Source organism: Chrysochloris asiatica, unplaced genomic scaffold (genome assembly GCF_000296735.1).
Source record: "Chrysochloris asiatica unplaced genomic scaffold, ChrAsi1.0 scaffold00024, whole genome shotgun sequence".
Taxonomy (NCBI): domain Eukaryota; kingdom Metazoa; phylum Chordata; class Mammalia; order Afrosoricida; family Chrysochloridae; genus Chrysochloris; species Chrysochloris asiatica.
The window spans coordinates 9,302,025-9,322,057 of NW_006408542.1; the positions used below are offsets into that span (position 1 = coordinate 9,302,025).

At 38.5% G+C, this 20,033-nt stretch overlaps 1 protein-coding gene across 15 annotated transcripts in view; it reads right to left on the reverse strand.

The window, feature by feature from the left end:
* The window catches only part of LOC102837288 (sodium/calcium exchanger 1-like), a 451,223-nt gene extending 440,553 nt beyond the window's left edge, over positions 1 to 10,670 (reverse strand). For 10 of the 15 annotated variants that reach the window (XM_006839386.1, XM_006839384.1, XM_006839383.1 and 7 more), the window contains exon 1: positions 8,869 to 10,667. In XM_006839386.1, the coding sequence (XP_006839449.1) occupies positions 8,869 to 10,667 (1,799 nt within the window). Of the gene's footprint in view, positions 1 to 8,868 lie in introns of all 15 variants that reach the window. The other 5 variants (XM_006839394.1, XM_006839397.1, XM_006839396.1 and 2 more) reach the window with 1 other exon arrangement.
* Positions 10,671 to 20,033: the final 9,363 nt, after the last annotated feature.

Below are 20,033 nucleotides of genomic sequence, written 5' to 3' on the forward strand. Positions count from 1 at the left end.
CAGGAAAGATAAATGCCAGCTCTATTGTGTCATCTCCTGAACAGCATGAGCGTGTGTCACCATCAAAGAAAGACACAGTGCCATGAGTCTCGCAAGCTCTTTCTGTGTAAGAAAGCTATCAAGGGGAGGCCCGGTCCCTGGGTAGGCTGTAGCCTTCAGTCCTTAATGCTGAATTCTAGATCCCTCCTCACTAACTTTGCAACCTCGAAAAAGTTCAGTTTCTTCATCAGCAAAATGAATACAATTTTGTAACATTTACTTGTTGTGATGACTAAATCAAACGGGTATTATAAGAAAAACAGCATAGGCCTGGCTCTCAATACATCATCAACCACCACTACCTCCACTGTGACAACCACCACCGTGACTTCAGCGCCACCATACCACCACCTCCAGTATGACCACCATAACCATTACCACTATTTCCCAAAACAACACTACCACCAACATCACCTCTGACATCATCACCACCACTACTACCATCATCCTTACTTTACAAGTGAGGAAATTGACTCCAAGTTTAAACAACTTCCTGAAAGGCACCAGGCTAGTAAGAGACAGAGATGGAGTTCCAATTTGAGTGTGGAATTCAAGTTGAAGATTCCTCTTAAGTCCATATTTATCTTAGAGATTCTAACATTGAAGAGTCAGTAGCCTTGATTTTAAGTTACTACAAGGCATTCCAAGGTAGTCAGAACCCCAAGTAGCTCAAAGCTAAGCCTGCCACTAAGTGAAATATGGATGAAGTATTTGGGGTCATATGTACAATTAATACCCATCAGGACTTTATTTGTTGTTTTTTTTTAATCTATATATGAAAACTAATAGACCAGGATATTTCATTCCTATCTGCATTATCAGGTATACTGAAATCTCCCTGGCTACCCTGCTGTTATGTACTGTAGTTTGGAAGGCAAGGGACTCAACTTCTGCTTTGGTTCAGTTTCTCTTCCTTACCTCAATATCTTCAACTGTAACCAAACAACACAATGCCTATCCCCCTATCTGACCCTGTGGACACATTATAAGAAAGAAAGAAAATGTCATTTAGAGTCCTGAGTCCCCAGGAGAAAGGCAGGAAATGAAAAGGCAGTGTTTATTTAGCCTGGCTCTATAGTGAGACAGCTGTATAGGCCTGTGAAAAGAATGAGCTCTGGCTGGCTCAACCTTTGGCAAATAAATGGGTATTACGTAGGCAGTATGCTAAGCCAGGAGAGGAAACAAAGGAGATTTCCTATAATTTTTCCCGTATTGTTGATTTCTTAGTTTTTCCTCCCAAGACTTCTTCTAGATGTCCCTAGTTCTAGGGCAGAAACTGCAAGGAAATGTAGGTGGCCAGATGCGAAAGCCCACTAGCTGCCCCAGTGGTCTACCTGTTCAATCACCACCTTCCATGGGCCATCTCTCAGCTGTCTCACCCAAGGCAGATTAACTCTAGTGCCCAACAATCTACCTTGTTTCAGCTGTTCTCCAATCCTTTCCTGAGCCCTGGTCCTGAGCCACTCCTCCTCAAGGTTAATAGTTAAAGAATGTTGGGGGGTTTGGCATTTACATTGTATTACGGACCCAAAAGATGAATCTCTAATCTCTAATGACAGGACCTCAGGACTCATGATGGAGACGTTTTTATAGCAAACACTTCTATAATGTCATGGTATTATAACTCAGAGGGAATTTTCCATACCTCAGCTAGCAAGGCCAGAACTGCATAACAGCATATGGCCTGATTCTACGTGTTGTTCCCTCAAAGATGCTCCATTCAACACAAGCAAGCATAGTTGAATCTCCTTCCCTGCATTACCGATGTCTTCAGAAAAATAAGCCAAAGAAAATATTTTCCCACTACACAATTTAATGGAAAATCTGCTCAAGATGTCAGCAGTTCACTGGTAATTGAGAAAATGGGGTGAGAGTTGGAGGCAAAATTAATTTAACATTACTCAAGTGGCCAGAGTATCAAAGTAAGATTAAACCATTCCTAGAAACTAAGGACTAATTCACAAAGTACAAAATAATCATATAAATGCATATGAAAATGCAAGAGGCAACGTGATATACAGGTACAAGACCATATCGCTATTAAGCCAAACAGACAAGATTTCAAATCCTGGATCCATCCATTAGTAGTTGAGGGATATTTCTAAACTTCTCAGAGTTTCAATTACGTCATCTGTGTTATTACAATATATAAACAAGTATTTGGGAAAGTTCTTGGAATGTAGTACGCTGTTCAATAACAGTGGTCTTCTAAATTTTGCACAAAAAAGGATTCCAACACAATAATTCCTTAAAGGACACCCTCAGACTGATCCTAATGCCTTCATAATGGTTTAAAATTGTAGAAATGAAAATGAACATTCACTAAGTCTTTCATTAGTTTTGATAACCATCCTGTCTATTATAATTAATCAAGCTTACCAAAATATGACTTACCTTAAAGCACACATTTTATTTTTCTTTTAATTATGCCTCTGCCCACCAACAGGAAATTAAGTCTAAAATCAAGGCTTCTCCTACACGAACACTAATGTCTTCATAATGATGTTTGTACCCATTAAGTGCTATCGTGTTCTTTCCCATTTTAGAATACAAGGAGTATATCTGGTCTATTTGTGGTACTGCGGGATAAAGCACTGGACTGCAAGGTCAGTTTGAACTATAAGGTCAACAGTTACAACTCACCAGCCGCTCCTCAGAAACCCTATATATGGTCACTTGGAGTTGAAACAGACTCCACAGCACTTAACAACAACTCTTCAGTATGATTAACTCAGTGCTATAAAACTTAATAATTATGTGCTGACTGATAGATATGTAAAGTCTCTCTGAACTGCTGAAGCTATTAGCATGTAGGTAAAAGGCTTTCAATGAAGATTTAGGGAAATGCTAATAATTTAAACTTGTAGCAAAGAGGACTTAAAATACTTAATTGATGTAAATCAAAGACTATAGCCTTCATCTCAGCTGGACCAATAAATAACATCATGGTAAATGAAGACTGAAGTTGTCAAAAAATGTCATTTTGTTTGGATCCACAATCAATGCTTATGGAGGCAGCAGTAAAGAAATCAAAGGACCTGTTACATTAAGCAAACCAAATGCAAAAGCCCGCTTTAAAGTGTTAAAGAAATGTTATGTTAACAAGTTAAGATGTAAGTTTACAGACTAATGTGAGCCTGACCCAAGTCATGATATTTTCAATCACCTCATATGCATTGAAAGTTGGACAATGAATGAAGAAGACCATAGAAAAATCAACACATATGAATTACAGTGTTGGCAAGGAACACTGAAAGTACGAATAACAAACAAATCTGTCTTGGAAGAAGTACAGTCAAAATGCTCCTTAAAATCACGGATGGCTAGACTTTGTCTCCCATACTATGGACATGTTATGAGGAGAGACCAGTGCCTAGAGAAGAGCATCATGCTTGGTAAAGTGGAGGACCAACGAAAAAGAGGAAATTCCCCAATGAGACGGATTGACACAGTGGCAACAACATTGGGCTCAAACACAACAGCAATTGTGAGGATAGTGGGACTGGGCAGTGTTTCATTCTGTTGGCACAGGGTGACTATGAGTTGGAATGTACTCTATGGCACCTAAAAACAACAGTATGTCTAAACTATGAAATCTCGTCATGCGCTAACAAAGTTTCTTTATGTAACTAGATTATAATCTCAAATTCCAATTAGCAGTGGGTAAATGAGATTCCAACAGCAAACATGGCACTCTGGTTAAGACGGTAAGCAACCTGTTTGAGCATAGCCAACTTTGCCTCCTGGAAACAGTGAATGAGAACATGTGAATGCTCGTTGGCATTTACCTTGCCGTATTTTTATAATAGTTATGAATTAATAAAAACACATGAACTTATAAGATCTTATCTTGTAGTTATTTAGGTTTGCAGATGATACTACATGGGTTGGAGATAAATGCTGTGATCTAAATAAACAACCCACAAGAGCAGAAAATCATTAAGCTCCTAAAATGCTTCCATACAAATTTCTTATATTAGTATATTACCTAAATGTTTATTGTTGTTCAGTGCCACTGAGTCGGTTCCAACTCATAGTGACCTTGTATAGGGTTTCCCAGGAGCGGATGGTGGGTTTCAACCATGACCTTTCTGTTCTAACCGACTTTGTGGTCCAGTGCTTATCCTCCAACGTGACACCAGGAAACTGTTACGTCAATGTAAAACATTGTAGGGCCATCATGTTAATACAGGTGGTCCCAACTTACGATAAATTCATATTGTAATGACCAGCTGCACTGCAGGAGAAAGATTAGGCTTTCTGCTCCCACAAAGATGTAAAGCCTCAGAATCCTTATGCAGAGTGATTATGCATTAGAACAGACTCCACGGCTCTTAACAACAAACAATGACTGTGCACTCATAAAATGTTGTAGTGTACAATTTTCTGATGCCATCATATGTGAAGTTTATAAGAAATGCTTGCATTCCCATAGACAAATAAAGATCTGATTTATAAAGATACTGATACGAAGAGGCAATAATAATGCAAACGTCAACAAAATGTTGTATTTCACGTATGTTAAAAATGAATTACAAAGAAGTCATCCAAACAGAACCCTATCGTAATTCGAAAAACCTGTTAGTCTAAAGGAAGCAGATAAAATTCTTTACCTATAAAATAAGTCTTGACTATGCAATTCAAGGTATTATAGGCTAATAACATATTCATCTAACTTTATTTTCTCTAGTATTAATCATTTCTGGTTTTTCCTCATACACAGTTGTTCTCTTTGGATCATTTCAAATTTATTTAATATTTTGCTTCTTCCTTTTACAGCTGGCTGCCTTCTTGTATGAGGGGCTTCAAGAAGTTTGTAGAAAATTCCATTATCTTTTAGTTTCTATTTTCTACAAATTTTTTGAAGTCTTGTATTACATATACGGTTTTCCACTTAGAGTTGAAGTGTTGATTTATATAAATAGATCTTAGTTCTTCAAATTCTACAGAACCAAGAACAATACTGGCAATAAGAACAAACACAAAATATTTATCTTCTTTGAAGCATAATAATATTTCCATGGAGCTTATATAATCTTATTTCTTAAACATTTCATTTTAAATATATATATATATATAAGTACAAAAGAGCTTTATTTATAGAAATATCCTACATGTTATCTTTCTCAGAGTTAATGAAGTTACAGTTCTGCCTGAAGATGGAATAGTTGCTATAGCTAATTTTGGACAGACTCATTCTTTAATGAGCTATGCTGTGGCTAGGAACCTCCATACACTCATTTGCTAAATTGTGCATTATGTAAATTTTCCAGTTTATATATTTTGTGTTTTGAACTCTGCATTTTAGATAAGTAATAGTAAAATGCTCATTATCTTTCTTTTGAGTCTTCTTCTAAAAATGATGTTATTATTATTGGCCTATATCTAAGTAATTGATTTGATTTGTATCTACATAAATTAATTAAGCATAACATTATTCCAGGACAGTCAAGTTAATATTAGATCTTGGAAGACCAAACAACACTGTGTAGTAATTATTACCACTGAACTAGCATAATTAAAGAACAACCATTAGTGACACTTCAAATCTGTGGATATCACCTACCAAACTGTAAATAAATTAGCATAATATTCACTTATTTTTTATTATCTGTTAACATTAGCCAGAAATCTCTGCTGAAATCCGGATTAGCTGACACGCACTTGGTATTTGTCATTGATTGTGTTTACAGAAAAGCATGTGCTTGCTGTTAATTATAGCTATTTAATGGGCTTTTGCATGGTAATTTTAAAAAGCTTTGTTGAGAATACATTTTATTAGAGACTATAAACTACATATCATTTATCATTTTAAAAATGTCAAGTTGAAATACTTTAACTCATTTATATAAATATATGAATGAGTAGTGGGAACATGCTTATAGTATACATTTAAATAGTTTTTTCTACAGTATAAATAGTATCAAAGATCAGAAATCTATCATGTTCTTGAGACCAGTATCCAAATAATCAATAGTGCTGCGCTGTCTTTTTATCTCTATCTCTGATCAGATTGGACTCCATTTATCTTGATTCATAAATTAGATAGCCTTTAATCCAGTCTTTTGCAGGAATCTCTTTATAATGTTCTGCAAAGAATTGTAAATTTTGGTTTTCTGTGCAGTATCGTTTTTAAAATATAAGATTTTTGTCAAGTTTTTAATGAAGCTCTGTGGTTCCGTGGTGTCAAACACTCCAAGTATCGTAGGTTTTTAAAAGAGGTGTTTCTCAAAAAAATCTAAACTGAGCAATTAGATAACATATAGATTTAAAAAGAGAATCTTGATTGAGTTAACATAGTTAAACTTCACTGTATGATGCGACTCTCTTTGACTTGCTGTGTGGGTCTGGCACTGGGGACGACCACCAAAGGAAAATGGATCAATACAGAATATTAATGGTTTCTAAACTGCTAATAGCCCAGTATAACTCCATACCTTCATGCTCTAATTTTCTAGAAGCATTGTGCTTAACTCCTCGGTGCTTGGCTGAAGGCTAAGTCCCAGTCAACTAAATAAAATCATTCAGTCAATAGATCTATTAAGTATCTATAATAACTTGTTAATTGCAAAACTCTATAAAGTCAAGATGAAAACCCTTTTTAAAAATTCAGTACAGGAAAAATATGTAGGGTGATAATGTCATTCTATTTATAGATAAACTCTTTTGCCTTTTCTAAAACATTACATGCAAACTTAGTGACTAGGGTCTGGCACTTTATCTAGAATATCCCTAACTATACAGACACAGAGATGGCATTCAGATGATCCCACCAATTCTTACCAATTTTCACAAGAAATTTAAACTTCTAAAGCTAGAGAATGGCATTATTCCTTAATTAGCAAGAGTAGCATCAACTTAATAGCACAAGGTGAATATTTGAAATGGAACTTTTTAGAATAAATTATTCCATCAAATCACTGTCAGCCGCCCTCCCGGCTTCTCCATCTGCATTGTACCCAAAAGAAGGTTGTTTATTTATGGTTTGGTAAAACTCCTGGACAGCAGTGCAGATAGGGAAAGCCAGTTTCACAAGTAAACAAGCACAGGGTCATATTCTTTAAAGAAAGGAAGACCAAATTTCTAAATGAAACTATTCTGGGGGGGAAAAGCTGATTTGTTGCACTCATATTTCAGAGCTACTCTTGTGAATTCATTTAAAAACAGGCAATACCACTTTAATGATCTATAATACACCTTTGTATAGATTAAAAGTGCTGTATAAAGCAGGAGATTCAATAATTAAAGGGCTTTTAGAAATTATAATAGGAAAAAATCCTTAGTAATGGAATAAAGTTTGAGTCTAAACATGGGCAGGCTCACAGTCAGTGCAAGCCCTTTGAAAAATAACCCAAGGGTTATGCATGACAGTCATTGGCCATAAAACCACCATATTTCAGTAAAGTTAGTGTTCCAATAAAATACATCACAATAAGTCAGTAAGTGAAATACTAACAACATAAGAACCAATGTAGAATAGATATTATCAAAAAAAAAAAAAAAAAAACTAGCCTTTCGACCACTCATACATACACACCAGATGATACATATACCATCAGTTTTGCTTGGCTTTCATTATAATATGGTATTCAGTAACTGTTCATTTCTATAATACAACATAAAAGAGATGTTAGGACATTGGAAGCCTCTTTAAGGAAAATCTGTGTCCATACTCACCCCCTTTTAGGTTGTATCTGTAAACCTTCAAAAGGAAAATTTTAATGGAAAGCATATACTTGTCCTTTAACACATCACATGCCATCATCACAAAAGTTCACTAGTTTTAGAACTATCTCTATTTTAAATATCATTATTTCCTGAAATTCCTGAATTGCTAAAAATTAAAACAACATATTTTTTTGCTCATTTTGATATCCTGTGTTACATTGCAAGCATTACAAATAATGTCATTTCTTCCTTCCTTTCTTCTTGTTTGGACATTACTCATGGAGTCATGAGTAGGTGAGTGGAGTGCAATGCCCTCTTCCACATACAAAAGACAGAAGGGCTCAGCTCTCTAACATCAGCTCTCAGTGCAAGAGTCACCACATAACTGCAAACTCCATGCTACAAGAAACTATGGACACAGACTCACTATCAAGTGCCAACAGGCAGATAACATTATTCTCTACTTTTCTCTGACCTGCCCCAGTCAAAAAGGATACTTGGAAGGAACCTCATTTACCTCCCCAACAATACATGAATGGGGTGAAAGAATTTGTTTAATGATGTAAAGGGAAATAAAGCTAGTAAGAACTGTAGAATTTTCTCAAGCTGGCTTAAAGCTGTAAAAAGCAGGTCCAAACATTATATCATAATTAAACATAAGCATTTGAGCAGAGACATTATCTTACATTGCCACAAAAGCACAATGTCAGATAAAAGCAATAGAAATATTTCCAGCCAGTTCTGGTAGCCAAGAAATTCTTTTCAAAGGTATTTCCTTTTTGCACTTTCCCAAATTATATTCGGCAATGAAGTTAGAAACCTTTTTTTTAATGTCTTAACTATTCCTTTTCTGTGTACATATGATGTAATTCAAAATAAAATAGAAGTGCTTTCAGTCCATCATAAGCAGTCCGATAAACTCTACTATAAGGTATCTACAGTATATAAAGATACAAAAGTAAATTTAAAATCTTGATGTCAAATCAATTCATGCTAAATTAATTATCTCTGTACATACAACATATTTATAAGCAGCACTCAAGAAAGGATTGAAAATTTGAAAGCAGTCTTGCATAATTATCCCATTCCTCATTTAGTTTAAACAGACACATTTTCACACTCGTAAACACGTTCACCAAAAATATAAAAAAGAGAACTTACACAATTTCATCATTCTGGAATTCGAGCTCTCCACAAGTGTCCTCAAAATCTTCTCCTCCACCTCTGGCAGTCCCTTCAATGGTTTTATAGGGAACGATAACATTTCCGCGGGCTCCAGATGTTCTCAGTACTTTCACCTCCATGATGCCGATGCTCTCACTCACGTGAGTCACAGGTTCCTCAAAGGTAAAGATGCCTGCATGGTCATCATCAAAAATTGTCACAGTGGCAGTAGAGGGAGATCCAAGACAAGCAAGGGTGGAAATATGATTGGCTTCCAGTATGCCATCTTCTGAAGTGTCAGAAGATACTTTGACGTTGCTGAGATGCACAAGGAAATTTTCATCCTCCTCAAAGATATCATCATCAATGATGCCAACTCTGATTTCTTTCTGGGTCTCACCAGGCTTGAAGATTACAGTTCCTTCAGTAAATTCATAATCAGACCCAGCATTGGCTGTGCCATCCTCTGTTCTGAAGTCAACAAAGACAGTGTTGGTCAAATCACCACCTCTGCGAATTATAGTCAGGGCCACAGTACCACAGTTCTCCAGACACTGATATGTCACTTGTTCAAAGAAGATCTTACTAACTGGGTCATTTTCTGCAACTTCAGTGTTGACCTCATGCATACTGACAGCCTTCCTTGCTTGGTCAGCTGCATGCCTCTTCAAAATGTTGCCAGCTCCAGTCATCAAGCGAGTAGCCTGAATGCGGTAAAAGGCTCGGCTCTTTTGCTGTTGACTTAGGACTTGGTAGTTAGCTAACTCAATCAGTTGCTCTATTTCTTTCTCTGGATGCTTCTGCTTGAGTTCCTTCAGAATCCTAGCCATTTCTCGCCTAGCCTCTTCATCATCTTGATCCCTCTCATCAACCTCCAGAACCAGAGCACCATCTAAGAAATTGTCAACGTGAGAATTGACCACTTTTCCGTCCATTTCAATTTCAGTCTTGGAAGATGGCCTATCTCCTTCATGTTCAATAATCATTCCCCTCTGCTTGCCAGCCCGATACCTCTTGTAGACATACTTGTAAAACAGAAGCCTCCTATCTGCTACCCAAGCGAACACAACACAGATGGGAAAGAAGAAGAAAGTAAGCAAACCTTCCCAGACTTCCACAACTCCAGGGGAGATGACAGATAAAATAATATACAGCCAGGTATAGGCAAAGATGCTCCAGGCTGCCGTCACAAAGAACACACGTAAATGCTTAATCTTCCTCGTCTCTCCATCAGGGACCACATACACGCAAAGGGCGATAATGATGAACATATTGAAGGCAGCACTTCCCACAATGGTGCTGGGACCCAGGTCTCCTGCAGTGAAATTATGACCACACACTTCGATGACGGAAAGAAGAATCTCAGGAGCAGAAGATCCCAGAGCCATCAAGGTTAGATTAGAAACTGTCTCGTTCCAGATCCTTACCGTTGTCTTGGTTGTCTCCCCATTGGGTTTCTTTATGGTTATTTCTTTTTCTTGAGATGTAATGACTTCTATAGAGGACATGAACCGGTCAGCAATGATAGATACTCCAAGAAACATGTAGACCATGGCCACAAAATAAACAGTAGCTCTAGCAATTTTGTCCCCAAAGGAAGGGTCTTGGGGCTCCCAAATGGGTAAAATCACCCCTTTCTTACAAAAATAAGAGCCGGTACATTCACCAGTGTCATTTTTTTCTCCTCCCACTTCGCTCTCAGCACTTATATGGTCCATGTGGGAAAATAAGAGAGCCGTGATGGCTAACAGATGAAATCCCATTGAAAAGGTGGGTGAGAGACTTAATCGCAACATTTTGTACAATGACAGACTTCCAACTGTCCCAACCTACTGGTAGAAATAAGATAGGGGGAGGGTGGGAAAAAATCATATAATTAGAACAAAATCCAAAGCATGATGAGTTCTTCTTAAAAAAAAAAAAAAAAAAAGTATCAATAATTTATTTATGTTTGATCACCACAAAATCTATGACTCTATTTTTCTATGAAATCAGCAACTATCCAGTAATTCGTTAAATCTCTCTTTTTGTGGGGTTTCTACATGTAGTCCCCATTAACTAAGGCAAACATACAGTTGACTTATTGGAAAAGAAATGTTCAATTATAGCCGTGCTTTATTGAATACACATTTACAAATATTGATGGCCAACAAGAAAAAAATAAAACTCTTGAATCATTTAGTATCGCCTAGATTCTAAAGTAGATTTAAGTTTTGGTTAGTACACAATCTTCCAACAACTATTTTGTTGCCAACATCACTTTATTAAGATTGATATATGGAAATTAAGACTGAATAATTCTACTATCAAAAAGTCTGGCGATCATCTTAAATTGTGTAGGATGCCTTTACACTATAATGCATGGAAATCATGTCTTATTGCTCCAAGCATACTTGAAATACAAAGAAATCTTCAAAACTCATGATATATACACTTGAAAATTCTGCTAGGAGGCAATATTTCCACACATTAAGCATAGCTGTTAAAAGCATGTTTTGATGAGAACACACTTCCTTCTAATTTTCAGCAAGCCCAGGTCTCCTGGTACATTACCAACTAGCTCTTCAAGCACAGGTCTTCACATCTGTATGCTAATCCTGTTTAAAATCTGAGGACTGTCCACAAAAGGAAACGAAGACAACCAGGACTGCATCTAGTTGTAAGAAACATGTGGAAGCCTGGCAGTAGGTTAAATCAGTGTTATCAGTCATAAAATGCTACATTTCTGTGTTGATATCATACTTTCCAGGGTCATTCTAAAACACTGTTCTAGAGGGGGCTCATGCGATCCAAAAAGGCAGGAACCATAATTTCATTCCCATCTCCACATGATGGCAGTGACCACAAAGTATATAGATGTGGAAAGGTAGTCAACAATTAGGGATATGGAAACAGTCATTGAACACTGAATGGCACAAAGTTTTTGTGGGTGAAGCAACGGAGAGCCTTAGTTGTTGTTAAGTGCCATCGAGTGAAGTCACTAGAGCCTTAGTTGTTGTTAAGTGCCATCGAGTCGATCCTTACCCATAGGGTTTCCTAAGAGCAGCTGGTGAGCTTGACCCACCAACCTTGCAGTTCAAACAGTTTTGCAGTCTGGTGCATTAACCCACAGCGCCACGCCAGTGACCCACTATCTCATCCAATATCGTGAACCACCTCTGCCGCCATGAACTAGGTGGGCACTAAGTAGAGGAAGGCATGCTCCAAGTCAGAGTCACTCTCCTCTACAAACTTTGCAGGAGGTGCCAGTTACCAAATTAGTTAAGGCAGTGACCCAAAGGAGTCCTGAATTCGAACATAGTCTTGTTATCTGGCAAAGAGTTAAAAGAGGAGCTGGATTCGTATCTGACATAGTTCAGGCTGGATGAGAGCCGCCGGCACACTCCCCCAGCTCCCTACTTGATGGCCTCTACTGAAAACGACACCAGGACCCAGGGGATTCTCCTGGCCCTGCACATTCTGGCACACTCTCAGAGACCACAGCCTAAAACCTCTTGTCATTTATCAGTTTTGGGAGATAAGCTTCTTTGGCAATTTTCCCTTACTAAGAAAGACAATGAAATCTTGAGGGTTGTAGTGGTAGAATTCCAATATAAGTAAAAGGCAAACAATAGAGGAAGCATATTTTTTAAATATGCAAAAGTCCACAGTTAGCGGGTCTGCTTGTTCAGTCCTTATGTGGCTTGGGTGGGTTGTGTGATCTCTATCTAAAACAAGACAGCATTCAACCAGTCTGCAAGGTACTGGAAAACCTAGCTCCAACTCCCTTATTTACTCCACAGATACTTTCTGTGACCTACTAGGCTCTCTTAGGGGGCCTGAGAATTCGTCAGTAAATAAAACAAAGTCCCTGTCCCCAATGAATTGACATTCTAATGGGGAGGAAACAAACAAACATATGCAAATACCATGGTAAAATGTGCTAAGTTGTTTTTTTAAGTGTCATCAAGTGGGTTCTGACTCATAGTGACACTGTATAGGGTTTAAAGAGCAACTGGTGAGTTGGCACCACTGACCTGGTGATTCAAACCAACCTCACAGTTGAGTGCTTACCCTACAATGCCACACCAGGACTTCAAAAACTGTGCAATAGTGATAGGGTAAAAACAACATAAGGAGGACAGAGAATGTGTCTGTATACATACAACATGTAGGATTTTATTTTGGATTGTTATAAAAGGCTTCTCTAATAAGGTGACATGTGAGAAATGTCTTGCAGGAAGCAAAGATTCAGACCTGTTGGATAGCTTCAGGGGGAGAATTTCCAGCAAATACAAAAGTCCTGATGGGGACCATGTTTGGCATGGTCTGGGAACCACAGAGAAACTAGTGTAGCTAAACAACAATGGAACAGGGGAACAGGGTTCACAAACTGGGATGCAGTGGGGATGGATCATGTTGGAGGGATGTTGAGGCCACTGTCATATACTGGGTTTTATTACAAACCAGAGAGAAATCATTGGGAAGTTCTGATCAGAAATGAGGCATGGTCTGATTTTGCTTTGAAAAGGATCTATGTTTGTTTGTTTTTTCAGTGAAGACTACATTGTGGGGGCAGGGTGGAAACAAGGAGAACAACTTTTGCCTATTATAAAATGGATCTGTTTTGTCAAATAATCCCAATGCCTGGCAGATATACAAATGATATAGTAGAAGCCTAGTGTTAACAAAGGAGAAACCAACATTTGAAGTGACCTTTTTGGAAGATGAACAACTTAAAATATTTTGGGGAATGTAAGGCTTTCTGATCCCGTAAAGATTTACAGCCTCGGAAACCTTGTTCAGGGTTGCTATGGGTCAGAAGCGAATTGACGGCCACTTAACAACAACAAGGGTCAGAAAGAAGCTGTATCTCAGAGATGGTAATACTGGAGAGAGAGAGAGTAAATATTCAAAATTCTGTCTGTCTCAAAGTCTAATATACCTAACCACTCCTTCCTATTTTGGTAATGTCAAATCTCTTCATTTCCTTCTTCACATTTTGTTCAAAATACATTTTCTAAAGTGCTGACCTGATTCTCTTGCTCTTCACTGGTAGTCCGTAGTGTCTATTTGTGCCCTGAGGACAAAGCCCAAACACTTCAAAAGACATTACAAGACCTTTCATGACTTGGTCTCCCACTCTGAGCTCCAGAATATGGAAACTCTTTGTATTCCCTAAATAATACAATACTTTATTACTTCCAGACCTTTGAAGATTATGTTTTCTCTACTTAACATAATTTTCCTCTTTGCTTCTTAGAAGTAAGTTTCAAAATGCCTCAACAGCAAATCATAGTCAATCACTAGAGAGAATAATGACACTAGGTTCTAGTTCTTAAACATTATTTCAAACAGCATGCTAAATCTTTATACAGATATCATTGTATCTAATAATTACAATAGCCGGACTACTGTCACACAAATCCTAGAATTGTCATTTTTCATTATAGACCAGTGAACAGACTCCCTATAGACAATGCACAACAACCCGAACAGTAACCTTAAGTAGTAGCTATAAGGAGCTCTGGTAGCGTAGTGGTTACGAATCGGGCTGTGAACCTTAAGGTCAGTGGTTCAAAACTACCAGCCGCTCCGCGGGAGAAAGATGAGGCTTTCTACTCCCGTAAAGATTTACACCCTCGGAAACCCTGTACAGGGTCGCTATATGTCGGAAACGACTCGACGGCACTTAACAACAACAACAACAACATCATAGGCCCACACTGAGGCTCAAGAAGGTTATGCTGTGTTGAAAGTCACATAGGCAGTAAACACCTAAACTAAGATTCAAAGCCTGCTTTGTTTCTACAACTGATATAATTACTTCATACATTATGTATCATCCCCAATCATGTAATCTTTGAGAACTATTGAAGTCATCTTTGAGAATTCTTGAACTTTGACTTGGGACAGCAGCCCATTAGGAAGCTTCTTAGCTTTCAGGCAGGGTTAGACAGGACTTAGGAGCAAATGTCCTGTGAAAGGTTTCCAATAGCCTGGCTTTTATCTTACAAATTAGAGACTCAAACAGTCAAGCATCAATGGCTGTGGTGTGGGCTGACATGTTGTAGAGACAACTGCCCTTCACAGTATGATCATTCAGTAATGACCTGGCAACCTCATCATGTGCATACTGTCGCTGCAGTCTCAGTGCAGTAAGAATTGTCCCAGCCCACATCTCACAATAAGTTCCTAGGCTAAAGTTTGCTATAAGCATATGAGTAGATGGATCAGCAAAAACACATCATGACTACAAAAGAAAAAGGAGGAAAACTTATGAGCTTAACTCAATACCATCACAACTGTATTCGTAAGGTTAAATAAAGCATTATAATTTGTAAAATAAGAGAACATAAAATACTGGTATGATATATTGGCAATGAAATAACTGGGAAGAGCTTAATTTTAGATCAGAAGAATTATGACCTAATGAATGGTATTTCAGTTCTCTGAATTTCAGTTTCTTTCTTAGTTAAATTAATAAAAACTCAAATGTTTGTGAGTATATGGAATGAATCTTATCTAAATGTTAGTTCCTTCTTCATTCTATCATCTCCATCTTTTCAAGGTCTTTCCCCCAGTCATTTTATTCAAGCATTTTTACTTAACCATCCCCACCCTCTCTTTAAGGAGGCCTGCTGGTGCAACAGTTAAGCTCCCAACTCCTAAGTGAAAAGTTAATGGATTGAACCCATTGAGTAGCTCTTCAGGAGAAAGACCTAGCAATTTGCTCCCATATAGATTGTTGTTTTTAAGTGCTGTCAAATCAATTCTGACTCATAGTGGCCCTGTATAGGGTTCCTAGGACAGTGAATCTTTGTGGGAGCAGAAAGTTTCATCTTTCCCCCATAGAGCTGCTGGAGTGCTCAAACTACCAACTCTGTGGTTTGTAGTCCAATACTTATCCTGGTGAGCCACTACATTCCCTCCCCATATAGATTGTTGTTGTTAAGAGCCGTCAAGTCAGTCGATTTATAGGGACCCTGTATAGGGTTTCCGAGGAGCGGCTGGTGAGTTTGAACCACCGACCTTGCAATTCAAACTGACCTTGAGGTCGAGCGGTAATTCTATGGTGCCACACCAAGACTCCCCATATAGATTACAGACTAGAAAATCCAATGGAAGGCAGTTCTACTTTATAACATAGGGTCTCTGTAAGTCAGAATGGACTCAAAGGCACCACCATCAACAACAACACAACCTTCTCTTTATATAAACATTCTCAGACAAATTAGGAGACCTGGTGGGGAGTTGCAGGATAATGCACTGGACCAAAAGTTAGTTTGAGCTGCAAGGTCAGCAGGTCAAAACTCACCAGCCACTCCTTGGAAACCTTACACAGGGCTGCTAATGAGTCAGAACCAACTGCACAGCACTTAACAACAGCATACAAATTAACCAGGAAGATGAGAATGTAGACAATGGGTATGCATGTTGGTCTGCTGCCTGTCCTATCTACTGACCCCGCCCCAGCACCAGCAACAAGCTGATTTTCATAGTTGCTTCAGATCAACTTGTAAGTCTAAAACGGGTTCTGAGTTAGCAATATCCACTGTTATCAACCAAATGAATTTTCAGCACAGTAGGTAGCTAGACGACCCAAATGATCTTTTCTTATCTATTTATTTTAACACAAAACTAACAATCCCAATACCCAGAGATTATATATCTGACTGGTAGGGACAAAGGACAGTGAAAAAATTAAGTCCAGCCACCTGTGTTCAAGGGGGAGGTCACATATATAAGGAATGGAAAGATAGATGTGTAACACAGGTTTTTATCCAATGGCTTTGGAAACAGTGAGGAAGAGCCTCCCACAGCACAGAGGTCTAAAGGGACGTTTGGCAATAAGTTACTAACATTCATGTCAGCAGCCCATTCTTTGAAGGAAGTTGTAGCTTTGACTAGGAAGAGACAAGAAATACCATCCCCACCAGCCCAGAGTCTTAGCTCATTCTGCTGATTGACAGCTAAGCATATTCCAAGCAGTTCCTTGGCTCTCCTTCATCAGGACCTAGAATTCCTTCCTTTGTAATTCTTACCAACTTAAAGCCTCAAAGCCAAGCAATTAATCTGTTTCCAAGGCAAAGGTAAGGTGACCATAAATCTTTATTCACTATTGAAACAAGCAAGTCCAAATGCTTCTAAACAAAGGGATGATGATGGAAGCCTTTCCTCCTTATTGGCCATTCCATCTATGGTACAACTGACCATCCTGATCTTAAACCTCAGGCCATCAGACCACACCAGACTGCACAAAGATCCGTTTTTCACAGTGACCCTTCATATTCTACCTTTCGATGTGACCCCTAAAGAGAGAATTTCCCTTTACTGCCTGTTAAAATGGGGGCATGTTCTAGAACAATGCAGTAAGAAGTCATGTGAGGAACTCAGGCCCTCCAGGCTGTACTTTCAAAACAAAATTGGCTAGTGTTAGGATCCTATCCAGGTCCCTGGTGGTATACTGGACTGAAAGTTGGATTGTTAAGTTTGTGATCAGTCGTTCAAATCTACCAGCTGCTCCATGGGAGAAAGATGAGGCTTTCTGCTCCCATTGAGACTTACAGAGTCTGGGAAACCCTATACAGGGTAGCTGTGAGTCACAACAAACTTGACGGCATACAACAACAACAACAGCATCCTGTCACAAAACACCCACTGGATTTTTGAGCAATGGGAATGCCTAGGATAAGGATCAGGCAATGTGCTACCCTCACTCACCACAAGAAAAGGTATCTATACTTTGTTGTTGTTGTTGTTAAGTGCCATCGAGTCGGGTCCGACCCATAGCGACCCTGTACAGGGTTTCCGAGGGTGTAAATCTTTACGGGAGTAGAAAGCCTCATCTTTCTCCCGCGGAGCGGCTGGTAGTTTCGAACCGCTGACCTTAAGGTTCGCAGCCCGATTCGTAACCACTACGCTACCAGAGCTCCTTATCTATACTTTAGGGTAAAAAAAAAAATCATTGCTAAGTCATGTGATGCATCCCTTGGTTCTTTTATCTACTTTATTTTTATACATTGTTGTCGTTGTTAAGTGCTGCCAAGTCGGTTCCAACTCAGAGCAACCCTGTCTGTATACAGTTTCCGAGGAGCATCTGGTGGGTTTAAATCTTGGACCTTGTGGTTTGCAGACCAGGTCTGATCCTACAGCACCACACTAGCACATATCATTCTCATACATTATATAGTTTATTTAATAATTTATATTTCTAAAATTTAAATTTATTTATCAATTACAAGAGGTCTTCAAAAACTTCATGGAAAAGTCCCATTATCTTTTCTTTCTTTTTTTTTTTTTAATTCACAAGCTTTTTGAAGCCCTCTTGTATATATTTAATAATTTGTTTACAAGTTCTGCTGACCGTCTTTCTCCACCTACTAGCAAGAAAACTATGAGTTTTCTTGCCTGTTTCATTTACTTCTGTTGTGGTTAAGTGCCGTTGAGTCAATTCCTGTATAGGGTTTCCAAGGAGCAGCTGGTGAGCTTGAACAACTGACCTTGCAGTTCAAACAACTTTGCAGGCTGACACATTAGCCCACAGAGCCTTTAGTGGACACATTAGTCCCAATTCTGACAGCAGGGCCTCCTGGCACAAAGATGTACTGATGATATGCTTACTGATTGAATAAAAGATTTGTCACAGGGTAATGTGTTGATTCACCATACCTCTAAAAGTGAATCAAAATCTTAAAGCTAAGACTGGACATTTGCATTTAAAAATACTCCCAATATGAAATGGATGCCTCATTAGATGAAGAGAGGGCAGTATCACACTGAAAACCTAATGCCTGAATTAGATGAAGTAAAAGGAACATGTGATTCAGGCTCATAGGAAAAGAGCCCATCCCATACCTTTTCCTGAGTACCTTACACAGCTCCTCCTACACCAGCGCTAGCTTGCTGATATCTTTCAGTTTGTCAAGAACATCTGCTTTGCTGAACGCATCCATACATACTGGGCATTCTCAAGGGAGCATGTCTTCCTCTCTTTTAAATAAAAAGAAAAAATATCTAGATAAACAACCAAAAAGTACCTTTATTACAGAGGTCCCATAAAAGAGAAAAGTATGACAGTGAATTGTTGTTTTTATTGTTGTTAGATGCCACCTAATCAGTTCTGACTCAGAAATCATGTGCAAAACAGAATGAAACACTGCTCCGGCATGTGCCAACTTCAATCACTGCTACACTTGAGCCCATTTCTGCCACCTTTGTGCCAATCCATCTAACTGGGGGTCTCCCTTTTTCACTGATCCTACACTTTACCAAGCACAATGTTCTTCTCCAGGGTCTGGTCCCTTCTGATAATATGTTTGAAGTATGAGAGACGAAGTCTGACCATCTTGGCTTCTAGGGAACATTCTGGTTGTACTTCTTCCAACACAGATTTGTTTGTTCTTCTGGCAGTCCATTGTACTTTTGATATTATTCTCCAATACCTTTCAAATGCATCAGTTCTTACGCAGTTTTCCTTATCACTGTCCAACTTTCACATGCATATACCTACCATTGCTTGGGTCAGGCAAACTTTAGTCCTCAAACTGACAGCATTGCTCTTGAACACTTTAAAGAGGTCTTGTGCAGCAGATTTGATTACTACAACACGTCATTTGATTTCTTGACTGCTGTTTCCATGAGTGTTGATGGTCGACCAAAGCAAAATGAAACCTTAGACAACTTAAATCTTGTCTCCATTTATCTAGATATTATTTTTTGGTGCCTTGGTTTCAGCCCAAACTGTGGTCTTTGATGTTCATTATTAAGTATTTTAAGTTCTCTTCGCTTTCAGCAAGCAAGGTTGTATCATCTTCATAATACCAGTTGTTAATGAGTCTTCCTTCAATCTTAAGGCCAGCTTCAAGATTGATCTTCATATAACCCAGTTTCTCAGATTATTTGCTAAGCATACAGATTAAATAAGTATGGTGAAATAATACAACCCTGGAGCACATCATTCCTGATTTTAAACCATTCAATCTCCTTCTTGCTCTGTTAGAACAACTGCCTCTTGGTCTACATACAATATCTTCATGAACACAAGTGTTCTGCAGCACCCATTCTTTGCAATGTTGTAATGACCAACACAGTTGAAAACATGTGCACAGTCAGTAAAGCACAGGTGAACATCTTTCTGATAGTCTCTACTTTCAGTTAAGATCCATCTGACGTCAGCAATG